General features: G+C 42.2%; 1 protein-coding gene across 1 annotated transcript; it reads right to left on the bottom strand.

The window, feature by feature from the left end:
• Window positions 1–12,189: 12,189 nt before the first annotated feature.
• Window positions 12,190–18,068, bottom strand: smpdl3a (sphingomyelin phosphodiesterase acid like 3A). The gene is made up of 8 exons (XM_029733799.1): window positions 17,849–18,068; window positions 17,309–17,522; window positions 15,960–16,104; window positions 15,579–15,675; window positions 15,208–15,371; window positions 14,807–14,987; window positions 13,320–13,444; window positions 12,190–12,515 (listed from the first exon to the last, which is right to left on the bottom strand). Exons 1-8 carry the CDS (start codon window positions 17,949–17,951, stop codon window positions 12,213–12,215), a joined length of 1,332 nt encoding a protein of 443 aa, XP_029589659.1. The 5' UTR covers window positions 17,952–18,068; the 3' UTR covers window positions 12,190–12,212.
• Between the last annotated feature and the right edge of the window lie 278 nt (window positions 18,069–18,346).

Raw genomic sequence — 18,346 nt, 5'->3', positions numbered from 1 at the left:
GAGCGTCATATGCACACGGGTAGGAGATAACCATTGATAAACAAATACCAACTGTTCCCAGCATCAGTGCTCATGCACGAATTGAGCTGTTTGATTTTCGAAACGCCCCTAATTAACCTCGTGGTCCATTTAAACCGTGGGGATTGTACGACGCCATACCATGAAATACAACCGCGCACCCAAAAAACCTAAGAAGGAAAAAAAATACATTAAATAGAGGTGCTAGTGTCAGAGAGTGAGTACAACCAAAATGTTTTATTTGTCTTGCTCAGTTGTGGCTTGCCCAGTAAAAATAAAAACATAGCTACAAAGAGAGGACCATTAGGCCAAGTCAAGTTGCTTTAGCAATGGCAAAATATAGGTACTGAGTAAGCAACACTCACCAATAAGCCATCCATCCTCAACAGCTCCCTTCTGTCGACATATAGGCCAACAATGCTGTTCTGCAGAATAAACAAGTCGTGCGTTCCACCTGGCCATCTTGCCACAACATTCAGCAGCGTCTTTTGCGCATCACATAACCTGCACATAAAGAAAGCCTTTTCTGTTCACATAGTTGAATTCGTTTTGTGATGGTGATTTTATGGCGATGTGGTGGGCGCCGTCTATTGATCCGTTCGTATTTGGGAAGCCATTTATAGCATCATGGCAAAGAAACCCCTGTTGACGGCGACCTGTTGTGCGATGGTTTATGGAAATGGTATGTGTTACTGTTCATTTTGCTGATGATTGCATCCAAAACATTGGCACATCGAGGGCTGTGAGATGCGAATTGGCAAGCTCCCGCTGTAAAGTACCGGTTGCCAAAACCCCGAGGGTGGATAGCACTTGGATGTGCACCGGAATGGCATGCCTTTTTAAGGTTAGTCTTAAATCCTCGCAAAAATCCTATAAAAATGGGGTTTGGAAATGGAAATACGATTACATTTAAAAACGATTTCATGATTACTCTCACAGGTTCACACATTTTCAACATATATTTTCCCCATACTACGCTTGACAAACAGTTCCCGTATTCTACCACTTGGCACTGTGTGTACACACATGGTCATGGCACACTCTCAAGCCAACGTTCATATTGATACATCTCGCACTTTGCGTGGAAATGATCCCACGCATGGTTTACACACAGATTTGTGCCTACGCATGAATGATAAATGAGGTCCCAAGAGACCAATAATGTAATGTTCACTGATTATGTTACAAAATATTACAATCTGTTTGGACACCCTGTTTTTTTTCTGTGGAACATTAGGGGAAAAAAATGTTGGTTATATGTCACTTTGTCTACATTTATCTCAGAATCACTTATATAATCTTATGTGGGAGGGAAGTGCTTTTCAATTAGTTATTTTAATATCTTTAATTGAAAAAAGCCCTTGCCTTTGTTATTACCTCCTTTAACGATAAGAGAATACAACATACCACTTCATTCATATATGAGGAATGTCATTTAATTATATTAAGGTTCTGACATGTTTGTTGTTATTCTTATGATTCCATTCATTTAAATGCTCAGTCAGGTCACATCACAATTTCCAATGGTAAACTACCTAATTAAGTAAAACGCACACCCCCATATTTACAGATGACCAACGTACTCCACCAACAAAAGTGCAAAACTGTTGGCAGGATTTTATTCAGAAGGGTGCAATGAACATATAATGCCAGATGATGGCACTGTTGTAGCAGTTCATCTGCAGTCTACCACCTTTTCAGACCCCTTTGCCACAGAGTAGCGTATTGCATTTTGGTCAGCAACAACAGATAGCTTGCACAGTTTTAATGCTAATATGATAACACAGAAGATTATCATAATGAGTACTTTTAAACAATTGAATAGCCAGTTTAAAACTAAACCTAAACATGAATTTTCCACATGAGCAGAATGCACAGGTCAGGTCTGATTGTGTTAAAGTATGTCCTGGCAACCTTCCCACACCACATCATCTCCATTTTTTTGTAGAACATCAGGCCATTGCAATGAAGATGGCAATATACTGTATCATGCATACAACAGTGGACTGTGTAAACTAAGGGTGGAATAACAATATCTTGGGAATTCAAAGTCAAATTGACAATATTGAGGTTGTCAGAATAGTGTTTCTACTGTGAATAATTTCAAGTACTATTTGTACAGTGTTTCTCAGAGCAATTGTTCATATCCATATCAAACTAGCCTGGTTAATGCATGTAACAATGGTGAACATCAAGAGTTGAAAAGGCAGTTAGCAGGGGCTAAATGTAATGAGGAAACCTGCCTTTAGAAATTAACCAGCTCTGTGCCCCTAAACTGCAGGTGGGGTCATCTGTTGTGCTATGTGCGTTCCTAATGGCACCCTATTCCCTACATAGTGCAGGCCCTGGTCAAACATAATGCCCTGCATAGGGAATACGGTGCCATTAGGGACGCAGGCATAGTATCATGGGTCAGTAAAGTTGTTATCATGTGGAATAAAAGGGGTCATGACCCCCAGGCTCCACCATGATCAAAGACCTTGGCCAACATGTTCCATCCTGGGCAAAACCATTGACCCTGAACTACTCAATGCTGCCTACTGAGGCTCTGCCCCACTACAAACCAAGGATAAAGCCAAGGAAGGAAACCTGCAGCAAAGGCACACAATTGGCTTAGGCTTGTCTTTAGAAAATCATTACTGACTTGGAAATATGTCCTTCTGTCCACATACAGCGCCTTCAGAAAGTATTTATACCCCTTTACGTTTTGCACATTTTGTTGTGTTACAGCCTGAATTCAAAATGGATGAACTAGATGTTTTTACACAAAATCTACACAAAATAACCCATAACGACAAAGTGAAATGTTTTCAGAAATCTTTGCAAATGTTTTGAAAATTAAATACAGAAACAACTAATTTACATAAGTATTCACACCCGAGTCAATACTTTGTAAAAACACCTTTGGCAGCGATTACAGCTGTGAGTCTTTCTGGATAAGTTTCTAAGATCTTTCCACACCTGGAAAATTTGACCTTTATTCTTTTAAAAATGCTTCAAGTTCTATCAAATTGGTTGTTGATTATTGCTAGACAAACATTTTCAAGTCTTGCCATAGATTTTCAAGTAGATTTAAGTCAAAACTGTAACTCAGGAACATTCACTGTCTTCTTGGTAAGCAACTCCAGTGTAGATTTGACCTTGTGTTTTAGGTTATTGTCCTGCTGAAAGGTAAATTAATCTCCCAGTGACTGGTGGAAAGCAGACTGAACCAGGTTTTCCTCAAGGATTTTGCCTGTTTTAGCTCCATTCTGTTTCTTTTCATCCTGAAAAACTCCCCAGTCCTTAACGATTACAAGCATAACCATAACATGATGCAGGCACCACTGTGCTTGAAGATATGGAGAGTGGTACTCAGTATTGTATTCTATTAGATTTGCCCTAAACATAACACTTTTTATTCAGGACAAAAAATGAATTGCTATGCCACATTTTTTACTTTAGTGCCTTTTTGCAAACAAGATGCATGTTTTGGAATATTTGTATTCTGTACAGGCTTCCTTCTTTTCACTCTGTCAATTAGGTTATTATTGTGGAGTAACTACAATGTTGTTGATCCATCCTCAGTTTACTCCTATCACAGCCATTAAACTCTGTAACTGTTTTAAACCATTGACCTCATGGTGAAATCCCTGAGCGGTTTCCTTCCTCTCCAGCAACTGAGTTAGGAAGGATGCCTGTATCTTTGTAGTGACTGGCTGTACTGATACACCATCCAAATTGTAATTAATAACTTTGCCATGCTGAAAGGGATATTCAAATCTCAGCTTTTTTTTACCAATAGATGCCCTTTGCGAGTCATTAGAAAACCTCCCTGGTCTTTGTGGTTGAATCTGTATTTGAAATTCGCCGGTCAACTGAGGGACCTTACAGATAATTGTATGTGTGGGGTACAGAGATGAGGTAGTCATTCAAAAATCACGTTAAACCAGTGTTTCGCAAACTCGGTCCTCGGGACCCCGAGGGGTGCAAGTTTTGGTTTTTGCCCTAACACTACATAGCTGATTCAAATTTTCAAAGCTGGATGATTAGTTGATTATTTGTCCCAAAGACCAAGTTTGGGAAACTCTGTGTTAAACACTATTAATTAACACAGTCCATGCAACTTATTATGTGACTTGTTAAGCAAATGTTTACTCCTGAACTTTTTTCGGCTTGCCATAACAAAAGGGGTTGAATACTTGAGTCAAGACATTTCAGCTTTTCATTTTTTATTAATTTGTAAAAAAATATATATAATTATGGGGTATTGTGTGTAGGCCAGTGACAGAAAATCTCAGTTGAATCCATTTTAAATGCAGGCTGTAACACAACAACAACAAAAACAGTCAAGGGCTGTGAAAACTTTCTGTAGGCACTGTTTTTAGATGAAGTTACAGGGCGGGGGTAAGTAGAACATGATCCTTTAGGATGTTAGTCTGTTTGTTAGGTAAGTCACCTCTGATGAGGGAAATAAACATAGGATGCCAGACAGATGCAAATCACAAGACATAGATTTATCAAGAATTTGGTCATTCCTACTATGGGTTGTAGGTCATTTATTAATTAATATCTACCATGTTGTTCTCAAATGATGTTAGGCTGAAAACTATTTGAGCTACTGTCCATGGTCTCACAAAATATTTTGGGAAAATACTGTAGTAAGTGTCATGTCATTTATTCACTTTTGTGTAAACCCTACTGTTAATGAAGCAAGAAACAATCCACAAATTGGTTCGAGAACTAGTCACAGCTCTAAGTTTTATTCACTTTGTCATGCAAAACATAATGTCAGTTTTATTATTTCCAAATGAAACAACTTAAATTCACATCAGTGTACTTCTGTACATTCTTGCAGACCACTGTCTCTTGCACGCATACCTGCAGCTCCCACTTCCATAATAAGAGCTTTGTGTCTGAAGACAATAGCTGAACCCTAGTGTATCATGGGAATCTCCAGCCCGAGCAGTGGGGAACATGTTAATTGGCAGTAGTCTCCATAATGGTGATCTTCCCTGTATATTTGGCCTACTTCCAAACACTCCCTCAATCACGATTGTCTACACGCCACTTTGTAAAATATTTCCCTGCAGAAATCTGTCTTTTGTTCTCTCTACACTCCGTTGTCAATGTATTCCTGGAGAGAGTGGTTCTCATGGAAGGCCTGATGGGAGTTTCATTATTTTCCCAGAGTGCCTTTCTTCCTCTCAAAGGGGAAAAGAGGGAGTGTTTTTCTGGGTGATTGGCATAGACATCATATGATCGTGAGGTAATGCCCTAGCTGGATGCCCATTGGCTGAGGGGGAACGGGCTATGCTCGGCCCACAAAGGAACGGGGTACAATCGGCTTAGAGCTCAATCAGATCTGAACCCCGACTGCTGTCTTGTGGGTTCATAAAGGCGGCCATTCATGCTGGCTGACAAATTGCCACTGAAGCATGAGACGAAAGGAACCCCCCTGGTCGGGTTTCTGCCTGCTCCCCTGCTCTCTCTCACCCCTGGCCCTTTCCCCCTTCCAGACCCCACCTCTTACCCCCATCGTTGGGGAAACAGGCTGGATTGCACAATCACCATGCCTCCCTCTCAACGGCTGGTCTGTGCCAAGTTTGGCTTTGAAAATCTGTTTCACTAAGTCTCTTTATATTCTGTAGGAGAAGGAGTAGGGTGTGAGAGCTAGCCTCACATGAGGTTAACTCTATGAATAGAACATTGTGTTGGTCCACAGGGGAATTTGGCTATACAGAGAGTTATATTAGACTTTAGATTTACTTTTGATTTACTAAATGCTTATAGAAGTGGCAATGGTTATCTTACATTTCACCACGTAAAAACAATAAAACACTTGCCATTCCTGTGAATTTACAACATTTTTAAACCTCCTGTATTGTAAAAAATCATTAGACGACCATGCTTCACCTTTCTGTGAGTTAAGGTAAAAAGTGATTAATCAAAGTCCATACTTGATGAATAAAATAAAAACCTGAATGGAACAAAGCAACACTTAAATAGGGTTGAGCCTTGTTGTAGGCCAACAATACTAGTCTCAATTACTTTCCGGTGAATAAAACAAAGCTGGGAACGAGACAGTGAACTGGCCAATAAGCAGAACAGTAAGCAGTATTTACAAACCACAGGAATTTCCCACAGGAGGATTGCCAGGCTGGGGAGAGAGAGGTTACTTAGCAGTCCCAGACCAGACCACTCTTGTCCTTGCTGACACAGATTCAACACCAAGGCTATGCATTGTTGACAGAGCTCCTGAAGATGAGCCCCAATAGAGGTGTGACTATGAAAAGGTCTGACCGTCTATCCAGACCATCTCTCACTCTCAGTAGGTAATACAACACTTGGGCTGCCGAGTGGCGCAGCGGTCTAAGGCACTGCGTCTCAGTGCTAGAAGCGTCATTACAGACACCCTGGTTCGAATCCAGGCCGTATCACAACCGGCCGTGACTGGGAGTCCTATAGGGCGGCACACAATTGGCCCAGCGTCGTCTGGGTTTGGCTGGTGTAGGCCGTCATTGTAAATAAGAATTTGTTCTTAATTGACTTGCCTAGCTAAATAAAGATTAAATAATAATATTTATCATGATTCAAGGGGTTTGTATTGATCTTTAACTGGCCCTGCATCTATACTATCGGTAATGGGACCCTACAGGCTTGCTGGTATTTTGTGGTAAAGTCATAGCTGAGTGATCCAACAATGTTACAACTTGCAACATTGATTTGAAACATAATTTATTGTCTACAAGCACAAAGTACTTGTTGCTGGAATAGACCCACTGGTTTTTAGGCTATTTTGTACTTTAAATGGCACCCTTTTAGGTTTTAGTCGCTGCATGCAAAATAAGTCCTTTTAAAATGAGATCAGGCCCCGATTTCAGAATCTCTTACATTGAAATCAAGTGATAGAGAGGAGGGTAAGTGAGGACAGGTCACTGATAAGCACTAGTCTTCACCAAGATGGCTTATGGCTTGTCTCTTCATTAGACTGAGGGTGTGAAATATTGACCTGGGGTATGAGACCCGTTCACACGCCACCTCCACATAATAACCATGCACACTACAACCACGAGCTGCAATTGTTACTAGACATCCAGTGGCAGTTTTAATGTCTGAACAAGTTCATTACTGGCTACTACGCCTCCTCCTCCGCAACCCCGGAGCGTCTTGGAGACACAGCCAAGATAAACGGGACAACAAAACAATGCACAGCTGGCTCTAACACATAACACTTCAGTCGCCATGGCCATAGATGGAAAGACTGGGGAGGGTGAGGTAATCTAATGTAAACAATCTCAAAACCCACCGTTTCAGTCTGGCTTTCTCCTAATTTTAGCTCCCCCCTTACTCAGCCCTAGCTAAGCAGCTTTTATATAATTGTCTTATTCTATACTCTTTGCTGTTTTTTTTGGTTTTTTTGAAAGGCACTTAAAATCTCATGTATTATTATTATAAGAGACATGAGGATGTTTGGATGTTAAATAGTTTTTAATAATCCATAGGGACTCCTCAATAACTGAACAGATGCTCTAAGTGATATTAAGACTGGGTTCGACACCATTACCTAACATTGTGTCATTGCCCTCCGTGTTGAATAAAAGCCTCTAAAGTAACAACAGTCTCCCTGATCAAAGTGGCACAGTGTAATCTGTGCTGAGTGGGTTCTGTGCTCTGCCTCCATCTCCTGAAATTAACAGTCATATTCCAAAGATGCCAGTTCCCCAAGGGCCTGCCCAGGTACACAATCTTGACAGTAATCCACAGATGAAATGTTTTGCAGCATAAACCCAGCCAGCAGAAATAAAAGTGCTGTGAGGTGTGGCGACTGATGACAGTCTGCTTGACCATAATGAGGCCTGGTAATTAGCGTAGACTTGACCTGCTGGGGTCCCTCACATTGACCTCCGCTCTTAAGGTTTTCAGGAAGCAAAGAGCACTCTACAAATCTAAGCATACCTGACAGCATTAACCATGCCTTCTTACTTTCTTAATTGGCTACAGGTACAAAATAGAATCCAATTCAGATAGAGAAACATGAACGTATAGAACTTGTGTTCTATTCTGGATTTGTACATTTTATAGCATAGACTATTTACATTACTGAAAAGATGTAAAGCAATACTCTAATTATACACTGCTCCAAAAAATAAAGGGAACACTTAAACAACACAATGTAACTCCAAGTCAATCACACTTCTGTGAAATCAAACTGTCCACTTAGGAAGCAACACTGATTGACAATAAATTTCACATGCTGTTGTGCAAATGGAATAGACAACAGGTGGAAATTATAGGCAATTAGCAAGACGCCCCCAATAAAGGAGTGGTTCTGCAGGTGGTGACCACAGACCACTCCTCAGTTCCTATGCTTCCTGGCTGATGTTTTGGTCACTTTTGAATGCTGGCGGTGCTTTCACTCTAGTGATAGCATGAGACGGAGTCTACAAACCACACAAGTGGCTCAGGTAGTGCAGCTCATCCAGGATGGCACATCAATGCGAGCTGTGGCAAGAAGGTTTGCTGTGTCTGTCAGCGTAGTGTCCAGAGCATGGAGGCGCTACCAGGAGACAGGCCAGTACATCAGGAGACGTGGAGGAGGCCGTAGGAGGGCAACAACCCAGGAGCAGGACCGCTACCTCCGCCTTTGTGCAAGGAGGAGCAGGAGGAGCACTGCCAGAGCCCTGCAAAATGACCTCCAGCAGGCCACAAATGTGCATGTGTCTGCTCAAACGGTCAGAAACAGACTCCATGAGGGTGGTATGAGGGCCCGACGTCCACATGTGGGGGTTGTGCTTACAGCCCAACACCGTGCAGGACGTTTGGCATTTGCCAGAGAACACCAAGATTGGCAAATTCGCCACTGGCGCCCTGTGCTCTTCACAGATGAAAGCAGGTTCACACTGAGCACATGTGACAGACGTGACAGAGTCTGGAGAAGCCGTGGAGAACGTTCTGCTGCCTGCAACATCCTCCAGCATGACCGGTTTGGCGGTGGGTCAGTCATGGTGTGGGGTGGCATTTCTTTGGGGGGCCGCACAGCCCTCCATGTGCTCGCCAGAGGTAGCCTGACTGCCATTAGGTACCGAGATGAGATCCTCAGACCCCTTGTGAGACCATATGCTGGTGCGGTTGGCCCTGGGTTCCTCCAAATGCAAGACAATGCTAGACCTCGTGTGGCTGGAGTGTGTCAGCAGTTCCTGCAAGAGGAAGGCATTGATGCTATGGACCGGCCTGCACGTTCCCCAGACCTGAATCCAATTGAGCACATCTGGGACATCATGTCTCGCTCCATCCACCAATGCCACGTTGCACCACAGACTGTCCAGGAGTTGGCGGATGCTTTAGTCCAGGTCTGGGAGGAGATCACTCAGGAGACCATCCGCCACCTCACCAGGAGCATGCCCAGGCGTTGTAGGGAGGTCATACAGGCACATGGAGGCCACACACACTATTGAGCCCCATTTTGACTTGTTTTATGGACATTACATCAAAGTTGGATCAGCCTGTAGTGTGGTTTTCCACTTTAATTTTGAGTGTGACTCCAAATCCAGACCTCCATTGGTTGATAAATTGGATTCTCATTGATTATTTTTGTGTGACTTTGTCAGCACATTCAACTATGTAAAGAGAAAAGTATTTAATAAGATTATTTCATTCATTCAGATCTTGGATGTGTTATTTTAGTGTTCCCTTTATTTTTTTGAGCAGTGTATAAGCAAGGCAGGTTGTTGAGTTCCTTGTATCTAAGGCGATATGAAGGTCAGAGGCATATAATGGCATTAAGTCCACCGAAGCTTAAGAATTCAGCCTTCTGTCACTATTGTCTGAGTGGATTCTTAGTTTGAAATGTAGAGGCTTGGAGGCTTTCTGAGAACGCGTGCCTCCCTTCTCATAACATGCCTGGAATGCTGCTGACAGTTGAAGTGTCTTTCGTGGGCTCAGCCATATCCCGCTCTCTCCTACGTTTCACCCTACCCAAATCCTTTTTCAGGGGGTGTATAAGAACTGGTATTATTGCCTCTCTTTCAGTGTGGAGGAGACCAATCCAGGCATTCACTACTACTGCCCACCGTAGGAGGGGCCCTCAGTCACTGTCTCCTACTAGATTTATACTCTTGTTTAAAACCTGGCCTGAACTCAGGACAACCCTGGGTGGCTAGCGGGGTAGTGAAGACTGAAGAGCAGGAGACCCATTCTACTCTCAAATGGAGTCACAGCGACAGGGAAAATATTGGCCCATCTCTTTCTTTTTCACTCCATCAGTGGCTGGTTCTTTGAGAGGAACCAGCCTGTCTGATTGGCAGGCCAGTGATTCACGCTCATTAGTGGACCTCAGTCATTAATGAGGCCTGCCAGAGTTCTGCCACAGTTACCCCGGAGTCGTCTTCATCACCATGTCAACCGCTAACTTCATTTCAACAGTCCCTTCCACCGGGTATTGTGGCTCCTCCAGACTCTCTGCCCCTGAATGCTAATGACTAAACTCAGTTGAGGGCATTTGAGTGGAAAGATTTTGTCCCCAATTCCAAAAGGCAAAGGCAGATAGTCATCCTGGAGTAGATCGTGTGTGGAGAGAGAGAGAGGGGAGAATAGGAGAGAGGGGGGAAGAGAGGTAGAGAAGGGAAGAGGAGGGGGGTAGAAGAAAGAGGAGAGCGGGAGAGGAGAACGGGAAGTGGGAGAGAAGAGGAGAGAGGGGGGTAGAAGGGAGAGGAGAAGAGGGGGGGTAGAGGGGAGAGGAGAGGAGGGGGGAGAGATGGAGAGGAGACAAAGGGGGAAGAGATGGAGAAGAGGGGGGGGGGGGCGGGGGTCAAATGGGGTTGGGGATGTCTGATTCCCATCCGCTCCACCCCCATCTCCCCTACAGAGTGGTTTGGTCTAGCGAGGCATTTCCGAGCTTCTCCTTTTCTCCAGCAAGGTCATGCGTTAACCTCTCTCACAGTACAGCTATATAAGGGGCTGGGGAGCACTTGAAGAGAACTGCAGCATTACAGCTGGGAAAACTAGGGCCCCTTTGATCCAGAGAGCTTGATCTCAGTAACATGAGAAACAGATAGGTGTCTCAGAGAAATAATATCCGAACAACTTACAAATGCAGAGTAAATTGTTGTGCCATCTTTTATTTGTAAAAATTAATAAATAAACAAGCTGTTAATTGAAATAAAAAAACATTTCTCATGAATGCCCTCACTTTCTATGCAACAGTTTCACTTAGAGCTAATTTGCTTTGTACTGCAAGCAAGGCAATTCAGTTTAGAGTTTATTCAATAACTGCCAGATATTTTCAAAGCAATAAACAGACAATGTGCATAGGAGTTAGTTATTTATTTCCCTTTGATTACAACATTTCACAGAGAGAAAGTTGGTCAAAATATCTGGCCTTTTGCAATTATATAATCATCAACATTTCAAGGTATCTTAAACATATTTCGACCTCAGAGTTGCTTCAAAATTGTCAAAGACCCCAGCCACCCCAGTCATAGACTGTTCTCTCTACTACCGCATGGCAAGCGGTACCGGAGTGCCAAGTCTAGGACAAAAATGCTTCTCAACAGTTTTTACCCCCAAGCCATAAGACTCCTGAACAGGTAATCAAATGGCTACCCGGACTATTTGCATTGTGTGCCCCCCCAACCCCTCTTTTTACGCTGCTGCTACTCTCTGTTTATCATATATACATAGTCACTTTAACTATACATGCATTCATGTACATAGTACCTCATTTGGGCCGACCAACCAGTGCTCCCGCACATTGGCTAACCGGGTTATCTGCATTGTGTCCCACTACCCACCACCCCCTCTTTTACGCTACTGCTACTCTCTATTCATCATATATGCATAGTCACTTTAACCATATCTACATGTACATACTACCTCAATCAGCCTGACTAGCCGGTGTCTGTATGTAGCCTCGCTACTTTTATAGCCTCGCTACTGTATATAGCCTGTCTTTTTACTGTTGTTTTATTTCTTTACTTACCTATTGTTCACCTAATACCTTTTTTGCACTAGCCTGTAAGTAAGCATTTCACTGTAAGGTCTAAACCTGTTGTATTCAGCGCACGTGACAAATAAACTTTGATTTGTAATTATTAAATTGAAAGCATTAGAAAAAATACATTTACATTTCATGGTCATGTGAAAACATAAGAAATATCTCTACATGTATAAAATCCCTGAATTTTTAGATTAACTCACAAAAAAAAAGAATTGTTTTAATGTCCCTTTTCAATACATTTGGAATAGGAGGCATGGTCCAAGGACTGCACTGCACAGACCTGAGTCAGCTTGCAGGCCCCATCACACACAATGGTATCATCATAACTCACCATAAAATGGCTAAAATACTTCTGAAATGCTTTGCTTTGCTGCATTTTAAAACTCAAGACAAGTTTAAACAGGCTGTCTGGTTGAATGTCCTTTAATCCAAACGCTTCAGTCATTACGTATTCAAGTTTCCAGTCAGATCTTTTTTCTTGGTTGGCTTCGGTGAGATTCAAGTAGTACTGCCAAATATCCTTCAGAGAGAGAAAGACTATTTCAAAACCATGAAAAGCCATGTAAAAACCCCACTCTGAGAGAGTACCTTGATTAGAAGTAGTGATGTGTGACAGCACCATTAATCATGAAGGAACATCATTGCTGTGGGTCTAGGGGCTGGTTAAGCTGTTGAGAGCTAACTTACCTAAATGACATTGACCTGAATGGTCCCCATTTTAATAAGTATATTCAAGATGTTTCTGACTCTGTCGTTTATCCGCCTGGCCTTTTCTTAACAGATTACCCCAGAAAGTAGAGCTACTAGAGATTTGGCGGCGGTAGGTAGCCTAGTGGTTAGAGCGTTGGACTTGTAACCGAAAGGTTGCAAGATCAAATCTCTGCCCCTAAACAAGGCAGTTAACCCACTGTTCCTAGGCCCTCAAATGTGTTCTTAACTGACTTGCCTAGTTAAATAAAGGTAAAATTAAAAAAATCAAATAATTTAAGGGCTATGCCCTCCCCAATGTTGACTGTGGAGCTAACATGTTCCAGCTCCCGTCTAAGGGGGATGCTGAAATCACCTGTAAGCTACTCTGAGCTCTATGCTGTATAAGCGAGAATCACATGGGGATTTCTGTACTTTGATAAACCAAGACAAGGAAAGATCAGTGCAGATCTTAATGATAAGAGGGAAAGTGAAAATGCAGAACTGAAATCAGCCTCTGCATGTGAATGATGAAATAGTTCTGGCTACCTACATCCCCTTGAGAGTTAATATTTCCAAACATGTTCAAATGAAAGGGGCCTGTCCAAAACCACTGGATAATGGTGGTTGCACTTACCAGCAGCCTGTAGTCCTGTGGGTCATAGTGGTACATGCGGAAGGCTGGGTTGTTGGAGTACGGCTCTTCTGCACTCTTGATTGGAGTAACAGCCGGTGTGACAAACAGGGAATTAACCGGTTCCCCTTCAAAGCAAACAAACGAGAATGATTTGGGTAAATAACTAAATGGCTAAAAGCATTCCTTCCTCAGTTCCTCTTCCATTGAGTTAACCTAGTTAGACAAACATGCATTTTCATGGCCGTGGGGATTCTAGCCAACACTGGCAGTCATTGTAACACTGATAGGAGATGAAAGGTGGATTTGGTTTGTCTGAGTAACTTGAGGCGGTGTTGAACATGATCTAAATGCGTCATTATAGCTGGAAAGGTACAAAATATTACTCAGTGTATGATGCCTCGTTCACACCCTGATGTGTTTGCCTGGCTATCAATCCACATCGCTCCGGCCAAACGCCACACCCATTAACATTTCTTCTCTAGAATGATTCTAAATTTGTTCTCCTTGATGACTTCTCGAATGCGAACACATTCAAGCCGATCTGATTGGTCCCAGAAACCGATGGGTTGGGCCCAGGGCTGTAGCCAGGGTCCGAGTTATACTGAGGTCGGAAATGCTATGGAGAACAGCAAAAAACAAGTAAAAATGACCCCAGCCATTAACTCATTAGAGGCTGTAGCTTCATTCACCTCAGTCAATCTACAAACATATAGCCTATAAGCTATACAATTAGCCGCAACACATTAACTCAGAACCAGGATTAAAACCTAGCATTTAAAACGTACAGAGGGATCTGTTCGCAGAAAAAATATTTTATTAACAAAAAGGTATACAAATCCATGTGTAACTTTTTTGTTGTTGCAGTTTTACAGCCAATTTCCTGAAATTGTACACATTTTGCCATGGGGTGGGGAGAAGTTTTAAAAGCTAATTTCCTCCAATTCTACAAACTTTGCCATGATTTATGCCATGTTAATATGATATCTGAGTGAGTGTGACTATCAAAATCAATGGGGGCCCCCCTGGAGGCAATTCGGCAATGAATACTACAAAATAAGATAGCTGGCTAGACCAATTTAACAAATCTAAAAATGTTTAACTGATATGGGCTAATTGAGTGACTGTCAGTGAGTGACATGCACAACCAAGTTTCGAAATTGCACCTTGTGAATTCCACTATTTTAACTTTCAACAGTGTTTATTTTGATTGGTTAGAGACGATCCAATCACTGATAACTTGTTTTGTACAATGCTCCTAAATTTGATGTGAGCAGAAAGGACTTCTACAATGGCAGTCTCAGACTGAATGCATGTTGTGATAGAGCAGTGGAATTAAATTCAGTATGAGTCGTCAGGCAACCGATATGTAGGATGGAGATGTAATCATTTGATCTCAGATAAAAAATTATGTTCAAACCTCATCCTGACCCAATCAGTTATCCCTTGATGACAGTAACACAGAGCTTTGACACTAGCCAGTGACTCACCTTGTTGGTCCTGCAAGACCATTATGCTGTCTCTGTGAGTGTGGCCATAGAAATGCCCTGAGATGATGTCACTATAGTCGCGAAAGATCTTCACAAGTCTCTCATTGTAGGCTTCTCTGACGGCGGTGGTGTTCCTGGCAAAGGGCAAGTAACCCACTGGAACATGAGCAATTACAATGACCTACAGATGGCCGACAGGAGGAACAGCAGGTTAAGGCACCAGAAGAGAAAAATATTGTTTTTAAAAAGATATAAATCAGTCTTCCATGTTATTTGCTGTATATTATCCTGTCTTCCATATAAGGGTGCTTAGGATCCATGCAGGATTATTCAGAAGCCATCCTCACCTGGATAGACAGAGATATTCCTTCTACAGAGTAATGTAGCGATGACCTATTTACCTTCTCCATGCTCTGAGCAGATGCTTCCAGGGTGTCCTGCAGCCACCGGAACTGTCCAGCCGGGTCACTCATATTCACTGTCACTTCATTAGGGCTATAATATAGGATAGTGTTCAGGCTTATCAGTCGCAGCTTGGGCTGCACCATCTGAGAATAAAATCCACCTTCACAAAATACATCAAATTGAGGGTCAAGTAAGGTTATTGTGTGTTGTATCAAGGTATTGTGAGTTCTGCAAGGGTTATCAATATGTAAATGTTTATGTAGATTAAAAACAATGCAAAAAGCAAATGCATAGTAATACCAGGCACCAAGAGGCCTGATCAGCAGACCTAACACTAGTTCCCATGTTCTAAACACAAGCAGCTTACCTTCTCTGAGAGTTACAAGGGCTTCTGGCTTTAACCAAGGCTCCCACAGTTTGGCTGCAGCCTGGTAAATATCATTAGTGGACGTCGGAAGTTGATCCTGAAAAGAATGACCACTGTGTCATGGAAATAGAGTAGGCATATAGACTGACAAAAATTAAACAAACATTCTTATGAGAGAAAATGACAAACTGCTGCTGCCCATCTTTCATTTATGCTAATAATTCCTTTATTTCAAGAAAACATGAATCTTTCAGATGTACAGACTCAATCTCTGGTTTGACCCAGAGTCTACCACAATCAGCATTGGGCCAGATGACTATACATCACAGGTCTTCTCCACCCCATCACCTCCCCATAAGTTGAAAACTGTAGATAAAATACCTGTGGCCAGTAGTCATGATTCCCAAGGGCGGGGTACACTAGCATGTCTGGAAAGAACTCCCTGATGGTTTGAGTCATGTTGCTGATGACTTGGATTACCACATCTGTGGACAGCTCCCCTGCAGGGACATGAGGAGGGCTGTCTCTGAGGGGGGGGGGGGGGGGGGGGGGCAGGACAGCATTAATAAAATAAAACAAAGATCTGCTCATGTATTACCCCTAAATCCCTGTAATCCAGGGGTTGGCTTTTTTAAGACACATTTTAATATAGGTGCAGTGGCAGGGGCCTTTCACCAAAGCATATTTCTGCTTAACACACATTATACATGCCAATAAAATGTCACGCTTAACTGATTAACTGGAGATTTATGAGTTGAAATGACAAAGCACCATACACATGCAGTAAATAACCCTTCATGTGATGTATGATTCATATTTTCAGGCATTAGCTTAGCATTTAGTTCATGTTTAATAGTCTTCAGTATGCATCACTCTTCACTCTATTCATACTGTATGCACACCTACCTAATGCTGAGTCGTCCGTCCCCCCACTGGTTGCACTTTGGCATAATGACTTTATAGCACTTTATTTTCATATCAGCAGAAAGTCTTGTATGGATGATTTATGGTTTATTTGGCTGAATGTGCAAATTACTTATTTTATTTTGGATAGTGACACACACAGCTTAGAGCTGATTCAAGACCAGTGGCGTAATGCAAGGTCCAAGCATATTTTACATGAGGCTGAGAGAAAATTGTGCTGTTTTAGAGCTCATTTCCTGCTATTCTACACATTTTGACATGAGGCTGAGATTTTTTTTCTTCAGTTTTAAAGCTAATTTCCTGTAGTCCTCCCCCCCCACAAAAAAAATCATGGTTTATGACGTGTTCATATTCTATCGTGGGCCCACCTTAAGTATACAGCGGCAGTGTGTGCTACACCAATGTTCCAGCTGAATGACTATACAATGGCTGCCCAATACCAGTCCTGGAGGGCCAAAACACTTCTGGTTTTTGTTTCTACCTGGCAGTTAATTGCACTCCCATGGTGTCCCTGATTAGAAGGAGAGGCCCTCCAGGACCAGAATTGGGCAGCCCTGCTATACAGACATTGATTATGCTTCACTTAACTCCAACAGATCACTGATTTTTTGCTTATTTTACAACAATTCCATCTGTGACAAGATCATTTTTAGTTATCCAATGAAAAGAAAGAGGAAGCAATTTACTATTGTTTTTTTTTTTAACCCTCTCAAACTGTACTTCTCCAATGTTGTTGTATGTGAAACAGGGATACAAATCCGCAGGCACACTACATATTGCTCTTCATAACATATAAAGCTACAAACCCTGTCCAGATCATAAACTCTGGCTGTGGGGCCACTTGTTTCATGTGCTGAAAGGCTGACAGGATGAGCTGGTAGGGAGAGTCACACATGAAATCTCCAAACAGACCAGGGTTTGAGGCTGGGACACCCTTAGAGGAGAAACACACTTTGGTGTGGTCATCAGTCACATGGTAGGAGGGGTCCAAATGCAGATCAGAGATGTGCCAAAATCTCCCTGAAATTGAAATATTATTGGGCATGTTATATCAATCTACTGTATAACATGTAGGGGATGATGTAAATAATGCTAGTTACATCAAATGACCAGGACTATAACCCTAGGTAACTCAATTTTTTTTTTTTTCCAGAATAAGAAATATGTAATTTTAGTTGGTGGGTTATAAAACTTTTCTGAAGTAAAACCTGGTTTAAACGTTAAACACAGAAAACAATGGCATATAATACAACGCAAACACCAGAATGCGCTTTCCTTTTCTAAGCAAAATGATTTTGACAACTCAACATAATTCATGGGTGCAATCAACGCTATGAACAACTTACCTATGCTTGGCAGGTGAATGCTATTTACAGTTGAAAGAGGCACCGCGTAAATTAGCAGCACGTTGAACAGCAGCCCAACTACAAGATTTGACACGACGCCCATATTGTCACATTAAACAAAATAACAGTGAGGGAAATTGCAGTTTTTTGATTATGTCATTGACGTTTTCTCAACTGATAGAAACAGGAAGTACGGCGCTCATGTGACTGCTTTGTCCAGGTCTGAAACGAACAGTACGGTCACGTGATAAATTCCAACGCAAGTCAAGAGAGCATGGGGGAATTCTGACCCGAGTTAAACGCGCGTAAATGGAACGTAATACCCTTTTTATGCACTTCTCCCTACTCCTATTCTGACCTTGAATTTTAACATGAGAATAGCATGCCATTCACCTGCTATTCGTTGAGGGTGGAGATCAAAGAAATTAAGGTGTGGTGGAGGTGTGTCTACAGATATGCTGTATTCTGACTTGATTTATTTCTATCATAATTCCCCTC

This window comes from Salmo trutta, chromosome 35 (genome assembly GCF_901001165.1).
Source record: "Salmo trutta chromosome 35, fSalTru1.1, whole genome shotgun sequence".
Classification (NCBI taxonomy): domain Eukaryota; kingdom Metazoa; phylum Chordata; class Actinopteri; order Salmoniformes; family Salmonidae; genus Salmo; species Salmo trutta.
This window is presented reverse-complemented; position numbering and strand designations above follow the sequence as displayed.

What these genes read in the sequence shown, in the direction of transcription:
- smpdl3a (XM_029733799.1), bottom strand. Translation starts at nt 17,951, where the DNA reads ATGGGCGTCGTGTCAAATCTTGTAGTTGGGCTGCTGTTCAACGTGCTG. An exon ending in GGTCTTGCAGGACCAACAAG is followed by an intron (nt 13,445 to 14,806) that starts GTGAGTCACTGG and finishes TTTGCTTTGAAG; the next exon opens with GGGAACCGGTTAATTCCCTG. An exon ending in CACAGGACTACAGGCTGCTG is followed by an intron (nt 12,516 to 13,319) that starts GTAAGTGCAACC and finishes CTCTCTCTGAAG; the next exon opens with GATATTTGGCAGTACTACTT.